Below are 23,796 nucleotides of genomic sequence, written 5' to 3'. Positions count from 1 at the left end.
CACAGCACTGTATGCCATGCCTGGTTCCCAGTTTCCTTAACCACACACTAACCACAAACCTGTTAGATGAGCACCTGAGTCCTTTGAATGCTCCACCCAATATCCCATCAGTCCTGATGCTAAGAGAGCCAGCAGTTGCGCCCACCATTTTAGTTCTGTCTCTGCAGCCAGCAGCCATTTATTTTGTACTGCAACCCTTGAAGCTAGCGAGCCCTGTGTTCTTTGCCTCAAACGCTGCTCCCCATTCAGGGTTATTGATCCTCCACCCTTTCAGCAGCCAAAACTTACGCCAGCAGATTTGTTTATACTATTGCGCCTTCCCAAGCTTGCTGCCATTTTGGGAGGGTCTCCCACTCTGATGTAAGTGCTTGGACATTTTGAGGAATCAGGACTGGGTCGTATGGGAGACATACCATTGGGAAGTAAAAAGGAGTAGATTCAGTATGCAGCCATGGGAAATGCATGTATCATTCGAAAAATGAGACCAATGATGCAAAATGGCAGCAGCTGTGGCCATAACTAGCACTGCAGCAGTCAGGAGCAGCAAGTGAGCCTGCAGGCTAGAGAGTCCTGGGCGATTAGGGTCACTCTATGCTGCTAACTCTATGATTTCGGCCCTTTAACCACAGGTGCATTGCACATGACACCTTAGGCCAAAGTTAGTGCCACTAACCCAGCTGCAGGATGGGGTTAGTGAAGCCAGCCATAATGTGGTTAGCAGGGGCACCTGGTTAAGAAAAGCACAGTGCACATGACACTGTAAACCCTGCTGCTTCACCAAAAACCCTTAACTAGCAGGTCATCTGAACAGGCCCCACAATTCCTTCTGAAAACATGCTCTTGATAAAAAATAAATCATGCAGTGAAGATGATCTTATTCGGAAAGGATATTATGGGTGTTAGGAACTGGTGGAATGCTTAGAAACCAATGTCTATAGAGAATACCACAGTGATATCTGAAGTTGCTTGACCTCAATAAACAAAGTGACTGTCAACAAGTATGTGTGATGTATCAAAATGTGATAATCCAGTCATATAATGTGAAGTATTGATTTCCCTGTAAGAAAAAGAAAAGTTACAGTTAGGAATGGCAAGACATTTTGACCAAGGTGAACTCAAAATGTAAACTCTGCTCTCCTCCTCCAGCTAAAAATATGCCCATATTTCACTAACGAGCTTAGCCCTCTTCTGGCTGGGCATAATTTAAAATGAAGTTTGTACCTGTTCGTGTCAGCCCTCCCTGCCAGTTTCTCCCAATGCCTGATTGTTAGGAAAGAGGAAAGACCTCTTTTTAGCAGAGAAAGTATGCTCTGAGTGCATGCTGCATCCATTTGAGAATCTTCAAGCATTTTTGCCAGTACTCTCGAGGGGTTCCTTTCCTGATAGTTCAACAGGAATGTCAACAGGAATCCCAATATTTTTCAGGGTGCACACTTAGTCCAATTACAGCAATAAAGGTTTTCAGTATACATTTACTTTTTTGAAGTTTGGTTTGTTTAATTTAAACATTAAACAATATTCCCCTTGCCCATTCTTTAGAAATATAAGGATCCAGTACCATTTGTCCTGTGCTTTTTGTGAGTAACAGAGTTATCTTGTTGAAAGGACATCTGGAACAAAACATTTCTATCAAATGGGCAGTTCTTTTTTTGCATTTCAACCAGTTGATGACAAAGAACTGCATTTAGCAATCAGTGTCACTGATTTAGAATCAGTAAAACTGGATGTCTACATTTAAGTGTTTTTAGCAAATATATTTATCATTCATACTATTATTCTATCATTTGTCTGGCTTCTTTTTTTTCAGCAGTGAGACTGGTGTTCTTCTCTTCCCTGAGCACTCTTACCCTCAGTTTTCCAATTTCAAGCTTCTGCCTGCTCTCTACTCCTTTTCAGCATTCCTACATATCCTACCAACAGGACACATCTGTACCCTCTGACATTTCCCCCAATAATAATAATAATAATATTTCTTACCCGCCTCTCCCTCTGAATCGACGCGGGGAACAATTTCAAATACAAAAATACTATAAAATACATAAAACTGATTAAAACACATAAAACTAATACATTATTAAAATAACAGCCAGACATTTTAAAATTCGACTGGGTAGGCCTGGCGGAAGAGATACTATTCATTTCTCTCACAAGATATGCACTGTTTGTCAAGGTACTGATGTTTTCCCCTCAGAAGCTGGAATATTCCAGAGCTTTCCACAATATCACAGTAATTGAGTTAATAGCTATGGAGACTTCTGGCAAACAAGAGGTAGGAAAAGGGTGAAAGATAAGAGCCTGATTTAGTAATTCTGATTGAGTGTACGATGAATACATGCTAGCTTCACTGAAGGATGGGCAAATCTATCAGTTTCATGTTTTCCATCCTGTTTCTGCAGCAGTTTATGATGATTATTATTTTTTAAAGTCCACACCAAAAATTGTATGTATTGTCATGGTATTTCTCCTCATATACACATTTTTGTATGCATTTTTAAATCACGGAACTGTATCACAGTATTTGGAGAAGTGCGAATACTGAATAATAGCTGCATTTTGGTTCACGTGTTGGTTTGTGTTATCAGAGCTTTAGGCCCTCAGTGCCCTAACTTTACAGCAGAGCCAGATGGACTTAACTGCCTTTTAGTGTCTGAGAAATCCCAGCTGTGGTGATGGCATAAATCAGCAGAAGCCTGACAATGTAATGCTTTTTCACAGTTTGTTCATGGACTTTACAGGGTTGGTCAAACATAAAAGAAAACCTGCCTTAACAGACTAAATACACACAATAATTAGAACAGAAGTTGCTTCACTCAGCTTCTTAAGTAAGAAGAAAACAAACAAGAATGAAATAAATGCCTTGCTTTGAATGGTCTGCCTCTGCATTTATGGCTGAGGAATTACACAGCAGTGTCACCAGTATTCAAAAGAAGAATCCCCAGCTGGGTGACAAAATTGGGGTTTCGCTTAGGGCTGTGCACGGACCCCCCGATCCACTTCTCATCCAGATTCACAACTTCTGGATCAGGTCCGCTCCTCTCTACAGCGATCCGCCTATGGTCTGCTCCGCTTCGCTGCGGAGCTCCGGATCCGAATCGGAGCTCCACGTTTTCCCCATAGACTTGCATTGAAATTCACATGCCTATAACTTTTTTTCTGTTAATGTTAGAAACCTCAAAATCGGCATCCTGAGAGCTTATCCATGTATCCACATTCCTGCCCAGTTGGAAGCAAATCCAAGTATCCCCTGATTTTGAAAATCCTATACCCCATTTTCAGAAATGGGATTTACTCTGACATTTTTACAGATACAAACTTGAAAGTGGGCACCCTCACAGATGCCATCTAGATCCACATTCATGGCAAGCTTCAAGCAAATCCCATCATCCCCTGATTTTTGGCAATTTTTCCCCTTTTAACTCAGCCCAATTCAAGTCCCATACTAGAACAGTTTTCGCGTTAGAAACCTCAAAAATGGCACCATGAGAGCTTATCCATGTATCCACATTCACACCCAGTTGGAAGGAAATCCAAGCATCCCCTGATTTTTGGGGAATATGTGAAAATCCCCCACAAAAAAGGACAGTATGCCCATAAGGAAACCATGCCTGCCCATAGGGATCCATTGCAAAGTGCTTGCCCATAGCAATCAATAGCACAGATTATTTGGGGCAATCAAGATTTTTTCTAAATAAGGATCTTCATCTCAGGTGAAACACTTCCAAAAATGCACACAAACACCAAGAAATCTTAAACAGGGTGAGCGTGCAGTGCAGCTGCCTTTTATCACACGGAATGATACCCTGAGTCAAAGCAGGACACACACAAACCATCCCTGCGAGGTGGGCAGAGAGGAGGACAGGCAGCATGCCCCTTTATCACTGGGAGCAAGCATGCCAGAGGCTTGTGGGGTTGAACTATAAAGCCCATAATCTAGTACATCTCCCAGGCACCAGGAGGGCAGTGAGGCAGGCAGAGATGTACGACTATGCCATAGATCTATGGGGAAGTAAGCCCCAGCAGATACCCCACCACAACAGCACCCAGGCAGAGGCAGGAAGGCAGGCATGCAGCAGATATTTCTGGAGGCACAACGAAATGAGCCAAGGATTGTTTCAAAGCCAGTAATGCAAACCGTCCCTGTGAGGCGGGAACAGCACAGAGAGATGCCTTTTCTTTTGCACCCCATAACTAGGGGACTAGGAGGATAAGAGTAAAGCTTTGTGATCCTTGCTTCAGAGTTGATTGACTGCACTGTGATCACAGTTAATAATAGCAGTACTGTTGTTGTTGTTGTTGTTGTTGTTGTTGTTAATAACCACAACAATAAGGAGTTGAACCACAATGAAAGCCTGCCTGACTTCACTGAAGAGGAAAAGCCAGGAGAGCTTGGGCTATGGGGTGTATAATAAATGTAACAAATAAATAAATAAACACAGGAGGGGTGGAATTAAAAGTAGCAGAGTTGCTGAATCACAACAACAAGATGATTTTTTTTTTTAAAAAAAAAAGGCTATGTCTGTCTTTTACCAGTAAGAGGAAAGTGGATGTGCCCAGAGGGAGGGGGAACTGTGCCAATTTGACTGGCCCTGTCTAGGTACCAGTCTTTCAGAAGCTACGTTACACTTCAACTCATGAGAGGCATGTAGCTTCCACTGGTTAACCTTTGGAGGGTTCTGATGACCCTTAAAGGACAGGAGTGCACTGGGCACATCCACATGCCCTAGGGGACCTCATCCCCTTACACCACATCTATTCATTTGTTCACCAAGGTTAGGGTGGGTAGCAGTGCTGTGTTTCCTATCTGTTATTTATTTGCTTAGTATATGGTTTAAGGTTGTGTTTGTGTGTTTGGTGGGGCTACTGTTTCAAAAAAACACTGGGAAAAGTCCGTTCAGAGACTAAGAAAGAAAAGTTTCCCAGTATCCCAAGTTACCAAGTATCCCGTTTTGTTTATCCCCCCCTCCAACTTTGGGATTGGGGGATGCTTCATCAGGTGATCATGATTGGCAGTTGAATCTGCCTCTCAGCACTTCAAAAAAAGGTACCTCCTCCTGCTTTTTTTACCCTATTTTTTTTAGAAAATATAGCAAGCAAACTGCAGCACGAAAACTGCTGAAAATAGGCACAAATGACCCCCACCCATGACTCTCTAAGCACATTCAGTTTCAAGGAGGTAGCTTGAAAAACAAAAAAGTTATACGCTAATCTTTTCCGCAATGCAGTCCTATGGGGAAAATATCCAAAATGGCAGGCAGAGCGCTCCGCGTAAAAGCGAATTATTCGCTTTCGGTCACTTCTCTTTGCCATGCTTTGCTAGCCACCCGATTCACTTTTCCTCCGCCTGTAACGGAGGTGAAGCGCCCCGCTTCGCTATTGCTTCTCCGAACCGAAGAGAAGCGGATCACAGTCCTTGTTCCACTCATGGACTGCCTGGTCATGTGAGACCTTAGGAGAAAGTCTGAGCCAAGCAACGCTGCTGCTGTCTCTGGCTGGAATCTTTGGACATCTTCCACCCAACCCAGTATGCTAAGCTGTCTTCAGTTTACCCCCTGAGTGTAGGAGTAGAGGCCTTTATGTCTCAATTCTCAGCAACTGCCCCATCCAGTTCGAACTCCCTTTCTATCACTCACTCTGACTGTCAGCTGTCCAGTGCTTTTCTGCTGCTTAACCCCTCTTTCCACTTAGATCATAGCACCATGGTTACAAGAATAAAATGATGTTTCCTTCTGCTGTCCCGGTGCTAAACTTGGGATAAACACTAACTTATCATATATTTTTTAAAGTAAAGATAATAAATTGAGCATCTGTAACCATGCATTAATTTATTTATAATACTTGTATACCAAAAGTTTTTGGAGTGGTGAACAACAAATAGAATAAATTAATACAAACACCATATTCAAAATTACTATTTTAAAAGTAACAAAGTTCTGATAAAACCCAGGTTCTGGTAAAAATCGCAGCTAGTTATTCAAGGAAAACTTCGTGAAACAACAATGTTTTCAGGAGGCACTGGAAGCAATACAACATTGGTGCTTGCCTGACCTCCAAAGGCAGAGAATTCCATAAGCATCTCTAACTATGTACATGCTTGACTAACCGACTGACCCTGTTTTTTAAAATAAGAACAGTGAAAGGAAGCTGTGGGACCAGTGTCTACCCTGGTGGACCCTGCGTGCCCAGGCCAACCCTGATGCTAAGCCTGTCTAGTGCTGCCCCCATCACCTTCTGCTCTCTAGATGGTCATTTGTCTCCCCCACTGAGCTGCAGGGACCTGGATCTTGGCTACAAGCCCATCCTTAGCTGTGACATTGGTGCTAATAATACTTGGTCTACAAATCTTTGCACTTCTGCATTGTCACATACCATAGTGTTGGTCTGGCACTTTGGAATGTTATACTTGCAATGCTGTTTGGAATAAAGATGCCTAGCCTCATTGCTTTACAATTCCAACTTTATTTTGAATATGTCTTAACAGAGACAAGAGCCTAATCTACACCAAGCAGGATATAGCACTATGAAAATGGTGTGAAAGCGGTATATGGTGTGTGTCAGTGGGCCCCAACAGTTGTCAGTGCACTTCAATACTGCTATAAAGCAATAGTGTGGCTCCTGCTTCTTATATACAGCTGGCATACTGCTTTCATAGTGCAATATCCTGCTTGGTGTAGATTAGGCCAAGGAGTCCTAAGCCCTTTTTTGACATTCATTCTCCATGTCGAATGAAGACATAAAATACAGCTGTACCCACATGTGATTTATGATGATGTTCAATGAATGTGTATAGATGGTGGAGCTGTCTCCTTCCACATGTGTGCTGATTCTACACAGGGAATGATTGCCAGAAAGGGTCTCTAGCTGTTTAATAATACTGCAGCAAGTTTAGATATTCATTTGCATCAGTCACTGCATTATATTCTTAAAAAAAAGGAGAGGTATTTTTATCCTTGTGGGGGAATAAAAATATTACTACAGTGGTAAGATTCAAGTGTGCATGCAGGTGTGCATTGGTGTTTCGTTTCTCCTATACTTCTTGACATACATTTGCATTTTATCAATATTAAACGCTTGATCACAAAATATTTGTCAGTTGCTTGGGAAGTTTGATGTGGAAAAGACCTTTGAAGTAGAGCGCAACATCTTGCTTTAAAATATGTCCATAAAAATCGTTACAAGGTCACTGATGTTTTTCTTCAATCCAGGGTACAACAATATTATTATTCTTGTGATGCTGTGCCAAGACTTTGTGCATACAGAGAGGTACTAAGTACATTTTCTCTTCTTTTCTTTTATTGTTTAGATTTGCGATAAAGAATGGCACTACTATGTCGTCAACGTTGAGTTCCCGGTAGTTACCTTGTATATGGATGGTACAACGTATGAACCTTACCTTGTAACTAATGACTGGCCCATTCATCCATCACACATAGCAATGCAACTAACTGTTGGCGCTTGTTGGCAAGGTAACTAATAACACACCTTAGAATGTGTGAATTGGGATTTGAGGATGTTTGCTGTACATTCAAATCTTAGAAATCTTAGCAAAAAACATGGTCCTATCTATTGCATATGTCAATTCTATTTCAATATAGTGATCTAGAGTATAGTCTTGATTAGGTCCAGGCTCAAAATGTCATTGAGTTGAGTTTGTTTGTTTGTTTCTTTATAAGAACTTCTCAAAATTCACAAATATCTTCATAAACATGATAGAAAGAAACTGAGATTAAAAAAAATCAAATGTGGTAGAAAGTGAAATGGTCAGATGCATCTGTCCAAGCTTTCACTCCTTTTTGGTGATGTGTTAAGTTGTCACTTTAATCTGCTGCTTGCCGTGCATTGTTCCACTCTCTAGGCTCCTTATGGGGCTTACCAGGCTCTGACCCATGCTTTGCCTTCTCAGGTTAGGCTTTTGACTGTCATCATTTGGATTCACTGCCCCTTCCTCCCCCACAACCTGATCCTACTGTGGCACTAAGAGCTGGCAGGAATCTGACTTTTCTTTTTCCTTTCTCTGATACTTCAGAAAGCTGATCATTCTTCTTTCAGTGTGTTCATTTGATCTTTCTTTACTGAACATCTATCTTTTTCTGAATATTTTTTTAAAAAAATACTTTTTAATTGATCTGTTAATATTTTGGGAATAATAATAATAATAATATATTTATTTATTTCTTACCCACCTCTCCCTTTGGATCGAGGCGGTATGTGTAAATCTCTCCAAATCTGACTGAATTGGAGGAGTTACTCAACTTCGGTCCGGTATATATTCTGTTTCCTTGTGATTTCTTTCATATTTCTGAAACAAAAAGATGCAACCTGTAACTTGGAATACTTCATACATTTTTGGTCATCACACCTTTTGGGATATTTTAGTGGAGAGAGAAAAAATATGATTATGGGCCTATTTAGTCAGATGCATGTTAAGCATTGTTTACTGGGAAATGCTTGGAGTTGTAGGACTTCTTTCTCTCTAAATGTGCATAGGATTGTGCCCTAAGAAGTAAGTGTGTGTGTGTGTGTGTGTGTTTGTGCATGCGCGTGCATGCGTGCGTGCATTGGGGACACAACAGAGGTTTATAAAGGTCTTATAAACAGAGGTTTATAAAGGTCTGTAGTCAGTCTGTAGTCAGACTGACTACAGACCAGTCAGTCTGACATCCATCCCTGGGAAAATTCTGGAGCAGATTATAAAGAAGTCAATCTGTAAACACCTTGAAATCAATGCGGTGATCACTAGAAGCCAACATGGATTTGTCAGGAACAAGTTCTGTCAGACTAATTTGATCTCATTTTTTGATCGGGTAACCTCCCTTATGGACTGTGGGAATGCTGTGGATGTCATATATCTTGACTTCAGCAAAGCTTTTGACAAAGTGCCCCATGATATTCTGATTAACAAACTAGCTAAAATTGGGCTAGATGGAACAACTATTAGGTGGATTCACAGTTGGTTACAGAATCGGACTCAAAGAGTACTTATCAATGGAACCTCCTCAAACTGGGGAGAGGCAACGAGTGGGGTACCGCAGGGCTCAGTCCTGGGCCCAGTGCTCTTCAACATTTTTATTAATGATTTGGACGAGGAGGTGCAGGGAACGCTGATCAAATTTGCAGATGACACCAAATTGGGTGGGATAGCTAATACCCTGGAAGACAGAAACAAACTTCAAAGTGATCTTGATAGGCTGGAGTGCTGGGCTGAAAAGAACAGAATGAAATTTAGGAAATAGAAACCAAATGCACAGTTACAAGATGGGGGATACTTGGCTCAGCAATACTACAAACGAGAAGGATCTTGTAAATTGTTGTAGATCACAAGCTGAATATGAGCCAACAGTGCGATATGGCTGCAAGAAAGGCAAATGCTATTTTGGGCTGCATTCATAGAAGTATAGCTTCCAAATCATGTGAGGTACTGGTTCCTCTCTATTCGGCCCTGGTTAGGCCTCATCTAGAGTATTGCGTCTAGTTCTGGGCTCCACAATTCAAGAAGGATGCAGACAAGCTCTGGAGCGTGTTCAGAGGAGGGCAACCAGGATGATCAGGGGTCTGGAAACAAGGCCCTATGAAGAGAGACTGAAAGAACTGGGCATGTTTAGCCTAGAGAAGAGAAGATTGAGGGGAGACATGATAGCACTCTTCAAATACTTAAAAGGTTGTCACACAGAGGAGGGCCAGGATCTCTTCTCGATCCTCCCATAGTGCAGGACATGGAATAACATGCTCAAGTTAAAGGAAGCCAAATTCCAGCTGGACATCAGGAAAAACTTCCTGACTGTTAGAGCAGTACGACAATGGAATCAGTTGCCTGGTGGGGTTGTGGGCTCTCCCACACTAGAGGCCTTCAAGAGGCAGCTGGACAACCATCTGTCAGAGATGCTTTAGGGTGGATTCCTGCATTGAGCAGGGGGTTGGACTCAATGGCCTTGTAGGCCCCTTCCAACTCTGCTATTCTATGATTCTATGAAAATGATGCATAGAATGGAGAAAGTGGATAGTGAGTTGTGTTTTTTTCGTACTAGACCAGGTCATCCAGTGAAACTGATTGGCAGGAAATCCGTGACATAAAGGAAGTACAGAGTATCACAAGATGTGTTGATGGCCATCAGCTTAGATGGCTTTCTAAGTATATTAGTCAAATTCAAGGAGAACAGTTCTATTGATGACTGCTGTATACAACCTCTAGATTCAGAAGCGGTGTGCCACTGCATACCAGTTGCTGGGAAACAGAGGGGTATTGTATTCATGCCCTTGTTATTGGCTCTCCTAAAGCATTTAGTCGGCCAATGTGGGAAGCAGAATGATGGATTAAATGGACTTTTGGACCGATCAAGCAGACAACCTATGAAGTTTCCTAATGGTAGAATGCAGCTCCTTTCTGACATTGACTTATATTCATAGACTATGTGATTCACAGTGGATGGGGTTGGTATCAGTTTAAAAACAAATATTTGGATTATCAATGACTACTTTCTTTATACATTTAATTATATCATTTCACTGTCCTTTTACTTACCACCATTTTTTCTAGGTCAACTTTTTGTTGCTCCTTAATGCTATCCTCCTATCATTTTTCCCTTGAAGCTGTATACGTGTATATTGCAAAGTATTTTGTTAAATAGTCACAGCTGAGCTTCTCCAGAACCCATATCTACAGAACTACGTTTGGTATAAGCCCAACCAGCAAATCTTATTCATTTTCCTCTATCTGTATAATGCAGCCAAAGGGTAGGGCAGTATGTTGACAGCACCATAGCAAACTGAATGAACAGATGAATCCATTCCTGAACTATTTTCTGAGGATGCCACTAAGAGAAAGAATTTATCTTAAGGCTAAAAGGAACCAGAAAGATAATTAAATACATAGAAGCACTCCATGACAGCATTTTCCACTCATCAAATTTTACCATCATGATCCATTTGGGGAATCTAACAGGATGTACCCATATAAAGTGTCTGTAGACAGATAACTTCAAATTTTCTCAAGGTAATGAGAAAAACAAAAATAGTGCAATTTTTTTAAAAAAGAAATTACTAGGCACATTTATCTGAAGGTTTCCTTTTTTGATCCCAATCCTAGGCAAATGAAGAATTGTATTCCATCTTGGGGTAGTTTTCATCTCAAAGTCCTTTACCTTGAGTTGTGAGATGCATAACAAGCCATTCATTTTCCTTTCATATTGTTCAATGCTTAGTTCAGTAACTGGCCTACTTTTATAGCCCTGTTCTGAAGTAACACTTCCACAATGAATCAGTGATGTGTTTAGGGTCATATCAATTAAACCTAGGCATGTTGCACATGCCAGCTAGCTCTGCCTTCTGATGTACAACACAAAATATGCACTGAAGAAGCCTTTGTGCATACAGCTGTATGTATGAAGGCTTCCTCAAAGTAGACATTTGCACTGCATGTGTGGATATCAGGGTGTACAGCAAGTGTTCTTCAGAATAGGGCTAATCTCCTCTCCTTTGTCACTTTCCTTCCATAAGGCCGTACTTTTTTAAAACACTATATTCAAATAGGGAAAAAACCCATTAGTGTACATGTTCAGCTGCAAAAGCAAATAAATCCACCTTTTCATTTACATGTCTATTGCTGTTGGCTTGTTGAGTTTTAATCTTGTTTTATCCAAAACAAAACTATGTTGTCATGAACTTATTCAGGATAAATAAGACAACTCAACAAATAGTGGAGTAAGGCTCCAAGTGAATCATAAGCACTGATACAAAACCTTTAAGTGAATGCAAGGTCACTATAATGATGCTATAATGCACATGTGGGTGGCCCACAAGCTACAGCCAGCCAGCAGAGACCTTCAGCGCAGAACACACAGGTGCCCAATTCACAACCAAATTCCTACTCCTCCATCACCAAATTTAAGCCCACCACTCAGCTGTTTGGCAGGCTGGGAAGAGCGGTGGTGAGAATGGCTCATAGAGTAAGTCATGTCTATGCACCCTTCTCACCATCACTATTCTCTGCAGCCCACCAAGCACCTGTTTGGCAGGCAGGATAGTGCCATTATTATGGGGAGGATTACATATGATGAGAGTTAATCAATCCCTTCTCATGAATGGGTGTGTCTGACTTTGTGTGTGAATTGGGTGTGTATGTGTGTCAGAGAAAGAAAGAGAGAGAGAGAATGGGAAAAGGGCTCAGTGTGAGAATTTGTTATTATTTGTGAGAGAGTATGTAAATGAGGGTGTATGTTTGAGGGCGAGGGGGATGTCAGCCCTTGCCAGGCCCACAGGCAGCCCAGGACCTTCCCAGTGTCATCTGTGGCTCTCAACTCACTGCCCAATGCCACATGCAGCTCTCTGGCAAAAACATTGCCAGCTCCTCCTATAATGACTCTAAGACCACAGATAACAGCTGTTTGAATTGTAAAAGGATCTGAGTTTCCTAATGGGAAACTTCAGTTATAACAAAATAATCCTTGCTGAAATGTAAAGCGTTTCATTCATTGGAAGCATATGGAAGGAATCTGTATCAAAGGAAGATATTAAATGATTGAATATAGAAATCATACATGTAAATACTGATACTAGACAACATGCCAGCATTTAACAGGACATTAATCAATCATCTCTACAGTACTGAAATAGAGATTTTATTCCCCTTCCTTCCTTCCTTTTCATCCCCATGACTTAACAGTGTTCAAATTCAAAGCCTAATCCCTTACTTTAAATATAGGTCATCCTTTTGCAGCCTTTTCTCATTTGCTTTTTCTAAGTTAGATGGTCCTATGTGCATTCATTACAGGGTTTTTTTTCAGGATATTCAAGCAGCAGCAGGAGCAGCAGCAGCAGTTTTGGCTCCTTGTAGTTAAGAAAACCAGATGAATGTAACTTCGAGGGTTGACTTCTGCAATGTGCTGTACATAGGGCTACCTTTGTTCCTACTCCAGAAACTTCAACTAGTTCAAAATATGGCAGACCATATATTACACCAATTTCAAAATCACTTCACTGGCTGCCAATTAGTTTCTGGGCGAAGCATGAAGTGTTGGTTATTACATTTAAAGTCCTACATGGTTTGGGTCCAGGTTACCTTCTCCTGTACAATCCGCCCCACACACTCAGATCCTCTGGGAAGAATTTACTTCATTCAGCCAAAACTAGGCTGACAGCCATTACCCAGACGACCTTCTCTTCTGCCGCTCCCAGAATGTGGAATGGCCTGCTGGGAGAGATTTGCCAACTAAACAGTCTTTCTGAATTTTAAAAAGCTATAAAGAGTGGTCTCTTACAGCAGGCCTACCCCATTAAATTTTAAAATGTCTGGCTGTTATTTTAAAAATGTATTAGTTTTATATGTTTTTAATCAGTTTTATATATTTTATAGTATTTTTACATTTGATGACGTTGTTTTACATTTGATGATGTTGATGATAAATAAATAAAATTATTATTATTATTATTATTATTATTATTATTATTATTATTATTATTATATTTATAGACAGACAGGTTCATAACCTTCCAGTTTCTATAGGAGCAATTTGGTTGCAGTTTGCTAAGAAACATAATTGAAATTTATCCATTAATGCGTGCCACAGTAATAATGTTAGGATTAGGAAAAATTGTGATGAATACTCCAAAAAAAAATAATCAAGGACAAAATACTTCTTTAATGTATCGCTGTGCAGACTACATGGGAAAATCATTTCCAGAGATAAAATCATTTCCAGAGATAAAAATTGCACTTTTAAGATAAGACATTTAATTTCTTGTTCAGAAAACTAGAACTGATTTCATATCTGATTTCATATTGCTCATAAGATATTGCCTCTTAGTATTTATGTGTAACAAGAATCTACTATTTAATTTTTATAACACAAAGAGCTGGAAACTGTTATCTGCGCTGACCAATACTTATAGAACTTAATATATCTCCTGTGTTTTGCAGATGAAATACAGGGCTGGCAGTATTCTATTTGAATCAAGCTTGCACATCAACTATAGACATCTTAAACTTGCTCACGTTTTCAACTTGTGAAAACTGTAAGATAAGCTGGAGGGAATGATTATGCTTACACTAATAGTAGTGCATCTGATTTTAACCTGTTTTGACCACAACCACTCTTCCTAAAACAAAATCTAGACATGAATTTATCAACCACTGTTTTAATGAATTAGGAGGGGGGTTGTTTGTTCAACTCTATACAGATTAAAAGGTAGTGATGTGCCCAAGGGGTTACTAAGAGTTTGAACCCAGTCCACTACAGAATCCATTATTTTTCAGTGACCCAGACAAAGCAGGATTTGGAATGATACTGCTGTCAGACAAGCTTGACATTATTAGGCAGGTCATTATCAATATAAGCAGTTATTTATTTATTTATTATTTATTTATTGCATTTCTATACCACCCAATAGCCGAAGCTCTCTGGTGGTTTACAAATTTAAGACAATTCAAAACAAAACAATAGTATAAAACCATAATATAAAATACAATATAAAAGCACAGCTAAGATAAAAACAGCAGCAATGCAAAAATACAAATTTAAAATAGAAATTTAAAACAGCAAAGTTAAAATTAATTTATAGACTGTTAAAATACTGGGAGAATAAAAAGGTCTTCACCTGGAGTCTAAAAGAATATAATGTAGGTGCCAAGTAAACCTCCTTAGGGAGCTCATTCCACAGCCGGGGTGCCACAGCAGAGAAGCCCCTCCACCTGGTGGCCACCAGCCTTACTTCCTTTGGCAGGGGCTCACAGAGAAGGACCCCTGAGGATGACCTTGGGGTCCGGGCAGGTACATATGGGAGCAGGCGTTCCTTCAGATAGCCTGCCCCAAGCCGTTTAGGGCTTTAAATGTTAATACCAGCACTTTGAATTGGGCCCAGACCCGATTATAAGTAGATAAAACCTACTTATAACAGTTTTTTTTTCTAGAAATGCCATAGCAACTAAAGTCAAGGTGGCTCAGGATTAGGGTGGTCACTTAAACATCAGAGAGAGAGAGAGAGAGAGAGAGAGAGAGAGAGAGAGAGAGAGAGAGAGAGAGAATGCATCACTGAAGAAATAAGACAAAAGAGGCTACCAATTTGTGTAATATTTGCATATGAAAACTATCTAGGTGGCCTGTGTGCCTGGTCAGTTTGCAGTCCAGTGTTAACTGTTGCTGTTCTTGTTCAAGGCTCTTGCTTTCCCCTTTTTATAGTGATTTGACATTCATACATAGTTGGGTTGGACAGCCCATCAAATAGAGGATACCTTAAAATAGAGGACTGTCCTTTGAAAGCTGTAAAAATAGAGGACTGCCATCAGTGAAGTACAAGTGACACCTGGCCATCCTATTCAGGGTCCAGTCAAACATGGTGATCACCATGGCCATTCCATGGTATGACTAGGGATGGACGAATCTCTTAATTTCACTTTCTCACATACTTTAAATCTCAAGTTCATTCCATTCCCTCCATCTTTAACAGTTGTATTGAAAAGGAAATTTCAGCAGGTGTCATTTATATATATCATAGAATCATAGAATAGCAGAGTTGGAAGGGGCCTACAAGGCCATCGAGTCCAACCCCCTGCTCAATGCAGGAATCCACCCTAAAGCATCCCTGACAGATGGTTATCCAGCTGCCTCTTGAAGGCCTCTAGTGTGGGAGAGCCCACAACCTCCCTAGGTTCTGCTCTAACAGTCAGGAAGTTTTTCCTGATGTCCAGCTGGAATCTGGCTTCCTTTAACTTGAGCCCGTTATTCCGTGTCCTGCACTCTGGGAGAATCGAGAAGAGATCCTGGTCCTCCTCTGTGTGACAACCTTTTAAGTATTTGAAGAGTGCTATCATGTCTCCCCTCAATCTTCTCTTCTCCAGGCTAAACATGCCCAGTTCTTTCAGTCTCTCTTCATAGAGCTTTGTTTCCAGACCCCTGATCATCCTGGTTGCCCTCCTCTGAACAGTTGCGTAGAAAAGGGAATTTCAGCAGGAGTCATTTGTATATATGGAGAACCTGGTGAAATTTCCTCTTCATCACAACAGTTAAAGCTGAAGGTGCCCTGCCCTCTTTTAAATCTGGTCACTCTAGTATAGCTCCTGCAGCTTTAACATTTGTGATGAAGAGGGAATTTCACCAGGTTCTCTATATATACAAATGACACCTGCTGAAATTCCCTTTTCTATGCAACTGTTAAAGATACAGGAGCCCTGTCCTCCTTTTCATATGGTCATCCTACTTAAAGGCCCTCTTAAAACCTTGGGTTAAGAGGGCCTTTAAGGCCATGATTAGCATAGGAGGGGAATGGAAAGTGCACTTTCCGGGACTTCCAGAAAGTGTGCAATTCCCCCGGCATGCCATTAGCATGTCATGGGGAATTGCGCACTTTCTGGAGGCCCCAGAAAGTGTGTTTTGCCTCCCCCCTGTGCCAATCATGGCCTAAAAGGCCCTCTTAAACCAAGATTTTAAGAGGGTCTTTAAGGCCACAACTGGTGCAGGGAGAAGGGAGGCAAAGTGCACTTTCCAGGGCCTCCAAAAAGTGTGCAATTCCCCCAGTCATGCTAATGGCATGCTGGGGCATTTGTGCACTTTTCAGAGGCTATGGAAAGTGCTTTGCCAAGCATTCAGCTGGGTCAGTTCCCAGAACAGGGCTGCCAAGCAGTGCTCTGCGAACTCGCAGGGCAACTGCCCCACAAGCTCTACAGTCCTTAATCACAAAGTTGCAAGGCAAGAATGGTCAAAGTGGCGGCTGCCGCTCTAGTCCAACTGGCAGGATAGTTTCTTGGCAGCAATGGCTGATGGGATACTAGCAGGAGGACTGAGGTGGGGAGAGAGGGCAGAGTAGAAGTGAGTCAAGTCAATGTGGACTAACAGTCAACTCAACGCTGATGCTAATCCACAATATGGTTGATTACTATCATGTTGTGTGAGGAGTACCCCCTAGATAAACAACAGTTGAGTTGATTATTGCCCCACCATTGACTATCATGTTGCGCTCACAGCAAATTAGCATCAGAATTGGGGGTGGTGGTTTCTAAATTGCTAAATGTTGGTAGTACTAACCAATAAAATAATATTATTTTTCCTCTTTTATTGTTTACAGGCAGTAAAATCAAATGAAGTTTTATTATCACATAGTGGTTATATTTCACAATAGCATACATTTTTTTTGTTCTAAAAGAGGTGATTATATTGTGATACCATTTATCTCTGAATATGGCAAGCAAACTTTCTTACTAAGTGTGAAATATCTTCTATTCTGCCAAGGTTTAGATGTGCCCTTTAGTTTTTAGTTACTAGTAATTATTTTGCAAGGATAGTCAGAAAACTAAGCAAGTTATATGACTTAATAATCTAGAGAGTCCTTATTTTCCACAGATGTCGTAGGTGTATCTTTGAAAAAGGTGAAATCTTACTTTCATAGTTTTCCCCTCAATCTCTTCTATATGCATAACTCTTTATCTCCTGTCACTATAGCAGCAGTAACATGAGTTAATTACTGTCAAAAGGTTACAGTTCAATTTACCACAGCTGAAAAGTCATTACTTCCAGTTCAAGAAAGCCGGTCTTGCCTGCAATCCCATGGAGCTCAATGGGACTTACTTCTGAGTAGACATAAAATTACACTTAGAGTCAGTGTGAGGGATGAAGTAATTAGCTTGTGTAGATTCCACAATGGATTTAACAGTGGTGAGGGATTATGGGAGTTGTAGGCCAGAACATCTGGAGGGCCACAAGTAGGCCATCCAGCTTTAAAAGAACAACAATGGAGACCAGCCAGTCATTCTTCTCTGCTTTTTCTGACGGAAAGGTGCCCAGGTTTTTTTTAGTTATAACCAGAGATATTAACGATGTTGAGCCTAATTAGGCCAATAGTTTTCAGTTGCATGTGATCCCCAGTGTTGTTTAACATGGATATGAAGCTGTTGGGAGTGGTCATTAGGGAATTTGGAGCAAAGTGCCATCAGTATTCTAACAACACACAGCCTGATCTCTCCGTGACATTTAAATCACATGGAACTGTGAAGTCCTGGTCTCAGTGCTAGGCTGGATGAGGGCCAATAAACTGAGGCTAAGTCCTGGCAAGATGGAAGCTGTGTGAGTGAGCAGTTCCTAAGTCTGGGAGACAGAGGCTTATTGCCTGTTCTGGACAGGGTTGTACTCCCTCTGAAAGATCAGATTCATAACTGGGGTGTTGGTGATTTATTTTTTGTTGCTGGAGGCCCAAGTAGCCATGGCAATTTAAATTGCCTTCACACCAGCTTTGACTGGTATGGCAGCTACAACCTCTCCTCAATAGGGATAGCTTGGTCACAGTGGTACAGACACTAGTAATCTGAAGATTGGATTACTCTCTAACATGTATGTGGGGCTGCCCTTAAGGTTGGTCCGGAAGCTGCAGCCTGTGCCAAATGCAGCAGCTTGACAGTTGTCAGGAGCTGCCCATTTTCAGCATCTACCACCTATACTGAGGGAAATGCACTGGCTGCCTATTTCATAGAATCATAGAATAGCAGAGTTGGAAGGGGCCTACAAGGCCATTGAGTCCAACCCCCTGCTCCATGCAGGAATCCACCCTAAAGCATCCCTGACGGATGGTTGTCCAGCTGCCTCTTGAATGCCTCTACTGTGGGAGAGCCCACAACCTCACCAGGCAACTGATTCCATTGTCGTACTGCTCTAACAGTCAGGAAGTTTTTCCTGATGTCCAGCTGGAATCTGGCTTCCTTTAACTTGAGCCCGTTATTCCGTGTCCTGCACTCTGAGAGGATTGAGAAGAGATCCTGGCCCTCCTCTGTGTGACAACTTTTTAAATATTTGAAGAATGCTATCATGTCTCCCTTCAATCTTCTCTTCTCCAGGCTAAACATGCCCAGTTCTTTCAGCCTCTCTTCATAGGGCTTTGTTTCCAGACCCCTTATCATCCTGGTTGCCCTCCTCCGAACACGCTCCAGCTTGTCTGCATCCTTCTTGAATTGTGGAGCCCAGAACTGGACGCAATACTCTAGATGAGGCCTAACCAGGGCTGAATAGAGAGAAACCAGTACCTCACATGATTTGGAAGCTATACTTCTATTAATGCAGCCCAAAATAGCATTTGCCGTTCTTGCAGCCATATCGCACTGTTGGCTCATATTCAGCTTGCGATCCACAACAATTCCAAGATCCTTCTCGTTTGTAGTATTGCTGAGCCAAGTGTCCCCCATCTTGTAACTGTGCCTTTGGTTTCTATTTCCTAAATGTAGAACTTGGCATTTATCCCTATTAAATTTCATTCTGTTGTTTTCAGCCCAGCACTCCAGCCTATCAAGATCACTTTGAAGTTTGTTTCTGTCTTCCAGGGTATTAGCTATCCCACCCAATTTGGTGTCATCTGCAAATTTGATAAGCGTTCCCTGCACCTCCTTGTCCAAATCATTAATAAAAATGTTGAAGAGCACTGGGCCCAGGACTGAGCCCTGCGGTACCCCACTCGTTGCCTCTCCCCAGTTTGAGAAGGTTCCATTGATAAGTACTCTTTGAGTCCGATTCTGTAGCCAACTGTGAATCCACCTAATAGTTGTTCCATCTAGCCCACTTTTAGCTAGTTTGTTAATCAGAATGTCATGGGGCACTTTGTCAAAAGCTTTGCTGAAGTCAAGATATATGACATCCACAGCATTCCCACAGTCCACAAGGGAGGTTACCCGATCAAAAAATGAGATCAAATTAGTCTGACAGGACTTGTTCCTGACAAATCCATGTTGGCTTCTAGTGATCACCGCATTGATTTCAAGGTATTTACAGATTGACTTCTTTATAATCTGCTCCAGAATTTTCCCAGGGATGGATGTCAGACTGACTGGTCTGTAGTTCCCAGGTTCCTCCTTTTTGCCCTTTTTGAAGATAGGGACAACGTTAGCCCTCCTCCAGTCGTCCGGCACCTCACCCGTCTTTCATGATTTTGCAAAGATAATAGACAAAGGTTCTGAGAGTTCTTCCGCTAGCTCCTTCATTACTCCAAGATGCAGTTCATCGGGCCCTAGAGATTTGAACTCATTCAAGGAAATTAAGTGTTCTTTGACCATTTGTTTATCAATCTCAAATTGCAAACCTGCCCCCTCAACTTCTGCTTCACTTTCTCCAGGGGGGTCATAGACCCGCTTTTGGGAGAAGACTGAGGCAAAGTAGGAATTGAGCACTTCAGCCTTTTCTTTGTCATCTGTTACCAATTTGCCATCCTCATTAAGCAGTTGAACCACCATTTCTTTCCTCTGCCTTTTACTACTCACGTATCTGAAGAAAGCCTTTTTATTGCTTTTAGCATCCCTCGCTAATCTCAGCTCATTCACAGCTTTAGCCTTCCTGACACCATTTCGGCACTTCTGCGCCACTTGTCTGTACTCTTCTTTTGTAGCCTGGCCTTCCTTCCACTTCCTATATGTATCCCTTTTTGTTTTCAGGTCATCTCTAAGCTTTTTGTGGAGCCACATTGGTTTCCTCTGTTGTCTTCTATCTTTTCTCCTTGTTGGAATTGTTTGTAACTGTGCCTTTAAAATTTCCTTTTTTAAATACTCCCACCCATCCTGCACTCCTTTTCTCATTAGGCTCCCTTGCCACGGGACCTTACTTATTATAGTTCTGAGTTTATTAAAATCAGCTTTCCTAAAATCCAGAGTACATGTATGGCTACACTCAACTTTTGTCTCCTTCATAATCAAGAATTCAAGTATGACGTGGTCACTTTCCCCCAGAGTTCCCGTAACTGCCACTTTATCCTCTAATAAAGAATTTGTCTCCCAACAGATATCAGGGTAATTGAAGTCCCCCATCACTACTACATCACACTTCCTTGAAACACTGGCAATTTGTTTCTCAAAAGTTTCGTCCTCATCTTCTCCTTGATTGGGTGGTCGGTAGTAGACTCCGATTATCATGTTCTTTTTATTCCTTGCCCCATTTATTTTAATCCAGATGCTCTCGACGGGGCTCCCAGTCCGATCCGCCTGTATTTCTGTGCAGGGATAGGTATTTTTAACATATAGTGCAACTCCAGCTCCCTTTCTATTTCTTCTGTTCTTTTTGAACAAGTTATATCCTTCAATTGCTATATTCCAGTCATGGGAGTCATCCCACCAATTTTCAGTTATATCTATCAAGTCGTATTTGCCTCCATGTAATAAGAGTTCAAGTTCATTCTGTTTGTTTCCCATGCTCTGGGCATTAGTATATAGACATCGAAGACCATGTGTTTTATAGTCTGGCTATGTTCCTACATTGTTGCGGACACTATTTTGGGGCACTATTGGAGCTGTTCTCTGTACTGTGGTGCATTGGCCTTCATCCATTGTTGCCTCCAAGTTTACATCTCCTGCCCCCGTACGATTCAGTTTAAAGCCCTCCTGATCAAGTTCTTCACGCTGTAGCTGAACACATTCTTTCCAGCCCTTGTGAGGTGCAACCCATCCCTTGCCAGCAGTCCATGTTCCAAGTAGCGTAGCCCGTGGTCCCAGAATCCAAAACTCTCACGTCGGCACCACCTTTGTAACCAGTCGTTCATCTGGAGTATTTTTCTTTCCCTTTCTAATCCTCTTCCAAGAACCGGGAGGATAGATGAGAATTCAGTCACATCTCTAATCTGTGCTCCAGGAAGACAGCACACCTGGCGAATCCATGGGTCTTCACGACATACTTGGGTTTCAATCCCACGCAGCAGGGAGTCTCCCACAACAACTACTCTTCTCTTCTTCTTGGTTGTCCTACCTTCTGCCTCTTGTTCATTGTTGCACGGTGTCTCCTGTACTTCTTCCTCTGCAAACTGTCCTTCAGTCTCATCCTCCAGAAGCTGAAAGCGGTTGCTTAACTCCACTGGTTCCACTGGTGCAGAATGCCTTCTAGTTCTTCTGCTCCTAACTGTCACTCTTTTCCAGAGAGTTTCCTCTTCATTGGCTTTCCTCTCCTCAGCATACTCCACTTCTGCTTCAGCTGGCTGTTGCTCTTCAATCTCATGTGGTTCTTGTTGCTGTTGCAGTTCCACCGTTCGGTCTAAGAACTCCTCGTCTTCTCTTATTCTTTGGAGGGTGAACACTAACCGCTCAAGTCCTCTCACTTTTTCTTCCAAAAGTGCCACCAGCTTGCACTTGTTGCAGGTATACGCCATGTTGAGCTCAGGCAGAAACACGAACATTGCACACCCTTTGCAGGTCACCACCTCTAGGGACTCCTTTCCATCCATATTGTCTATTTCTGCTTTGTTTTTTTTCCTTTCTGATTATAGTGGAATTGCCTTTGCTTTGTCCTGTCCTCTCTGAAGGTACACAACTATATGAGTGTGTCTTAAGGGAAAATAAGATTTTTTGGTTGGTTTTTTTTGTGGTTTTGTGGGGGGGGTTTCTCTTTATGTTTGTCTTTGTTTCCCCCCCTCTTTTTTTCCTTTTCTTAGAGGCGTCCCCCTTGACCTCCCCTGCTGAACTCTCCCTGTCAAACTCCTGTTTGCTCTTCCTGTTCGCTCTCTCTGTGGGAACTGGCTTACTTTTCTAGCTTCTACTTGAGCTGGGCCAGCTGCTCTTCCCTGCTTCTGCTCAGCTCCAAGTCATGAAACAGATTGCTTCAGAGCCAGGTTTAAAGTTTTGTTTTTGGTGTTTAAAGCCCTAAACAACTTGGGACCAGTATATTTGAGAGAGTACTTTCTCCCTTATCAACCTGCCCAATCACTGTGGTCATCATATGACACATTCCTGGTGGTTCCACATGGACCTGCAGTCTGTTTGGGGAAGAGCCTTTAGTATAATAGCTCCCTCTCTATGGAACTTCCTACCTGTTGATGGCAGGCAGGCACAAACACTTTCATTTTCAGCACTTGCTCTAGACATTTTTATTTAAACAAGCTGTATTATTTTTCATAAGCAATACTGCAGATAGGACCCAGGGATATTAAACTCATGTATGATGGGAATTCTGCATAGGAATGGAAGATATACGTTTCTTTCTTTGCTGAATTAAATATAAACTTGCCCTTCTTATTTATGTTCCTTCTGATCCCTGAGTCAGTAATGCAGTTAGTTAATTCTAGACTCTGCATTTAAGGGGCTTATTGGGGGCAGGGGATCTTAGATGTAGCCATGCTGGATTTACATTAACCCTGCAAGATAGAATTAAAAAAGAAGAATTGGTAAAAAAAGTGATTAAAAATAGTTAGGATTATACTAGAAAAGCCATTAAATTATACACAGCTAGGACAACTGACAGAATGACTCATGGCAGTAGCAATCCTGCATTAATCAATCTCCTGAAGAGAGACTTTCAGAAATTAACTCTCTGATACAGGACAGAGTCATACCCATTTTACAGAAGGAAAGGTAATGAGTCAAGACAAACCATTTAACAGAAGGAGAATTAATGCGTCAAAGAGAAGCCATTTGCCAAAATCAGAAATTAAGGTTGTGGTACTGAACACTAGGAAGCAAGTCCCATTGAACTCAAATTTAGGATTGAGGACAGAGGACAGAGGGAGAGATACAAGAAAGAGGACAAACTTTTCTGAGAGGGAATAGACATTCTTTAATATGCTAACATGCATCCTAACATTTTTCAACAAGGTTTCTTTTTCCTTGCTAAGTTCCACATTCCAGGGATACACTCCTCTGTGATCCCCCAACCCACATTAACACCCTTCTATTCTGATTAGATATAGTGAAATAACTACCATGATCTTGTTTGGATGGTCATTAATATGAATTAAAACTCAGTCAATTAAAAAAAATCAGGGCAGCGGAAGAATGTATGCAATCTTATAGCATGCTTTAACACCCACAGCACAAAACAGACTCTCCACTCCAATATATTCTCAGGTTCCCCACACAAGGAGGCC

The 23,796-nt window shown here is 41.5% G+C and overlaps 1 protein-coding gene across 1 annotated transcript in view; it reads left to right on the top strand.

The window, feature by feature from the left end:
* The window catches only part of CLSTN2 (calsyntenin 2), a 491,073-nt gene that overhangs the window by 429,095 nt on the left and 38,182 nt on the right, over positions 1 to 23,796 (top strand). Inside the window, exon 9 of the mRNA XM_063132243.1 lies at positions 7,301 to 7,463. Within this exon, the coding sequence (XP_062988313.1) occupies positions 7,301 to 7,463 (163 nt within the window). The remainder of the gene's footprint in view (positions 1 to 7,300; positions 7,464 to 23,796) is intronic.

Source organism: Elgaria multicarinata, chromosome 8 (assembly GCF_023053635.1).
Source record: "Elgaria multicarinata webbii isolate HBS135686 ecotype San Diego chromosome 8, rElgMul1.1.pri, whole genome shotgun sequence".
NCBI classification, from domain to species: domain Eukaryota; kingdom Metazoa; phylum Chordata; class Lepidosauria; order Squamata; family Anguidae; genus Elgaria; species Elgaria multicarinata.
Note: the sequence above shows the minus strand (reverse complement) of the source record. Positions and strands in the feature narration are given on the sequence as shown.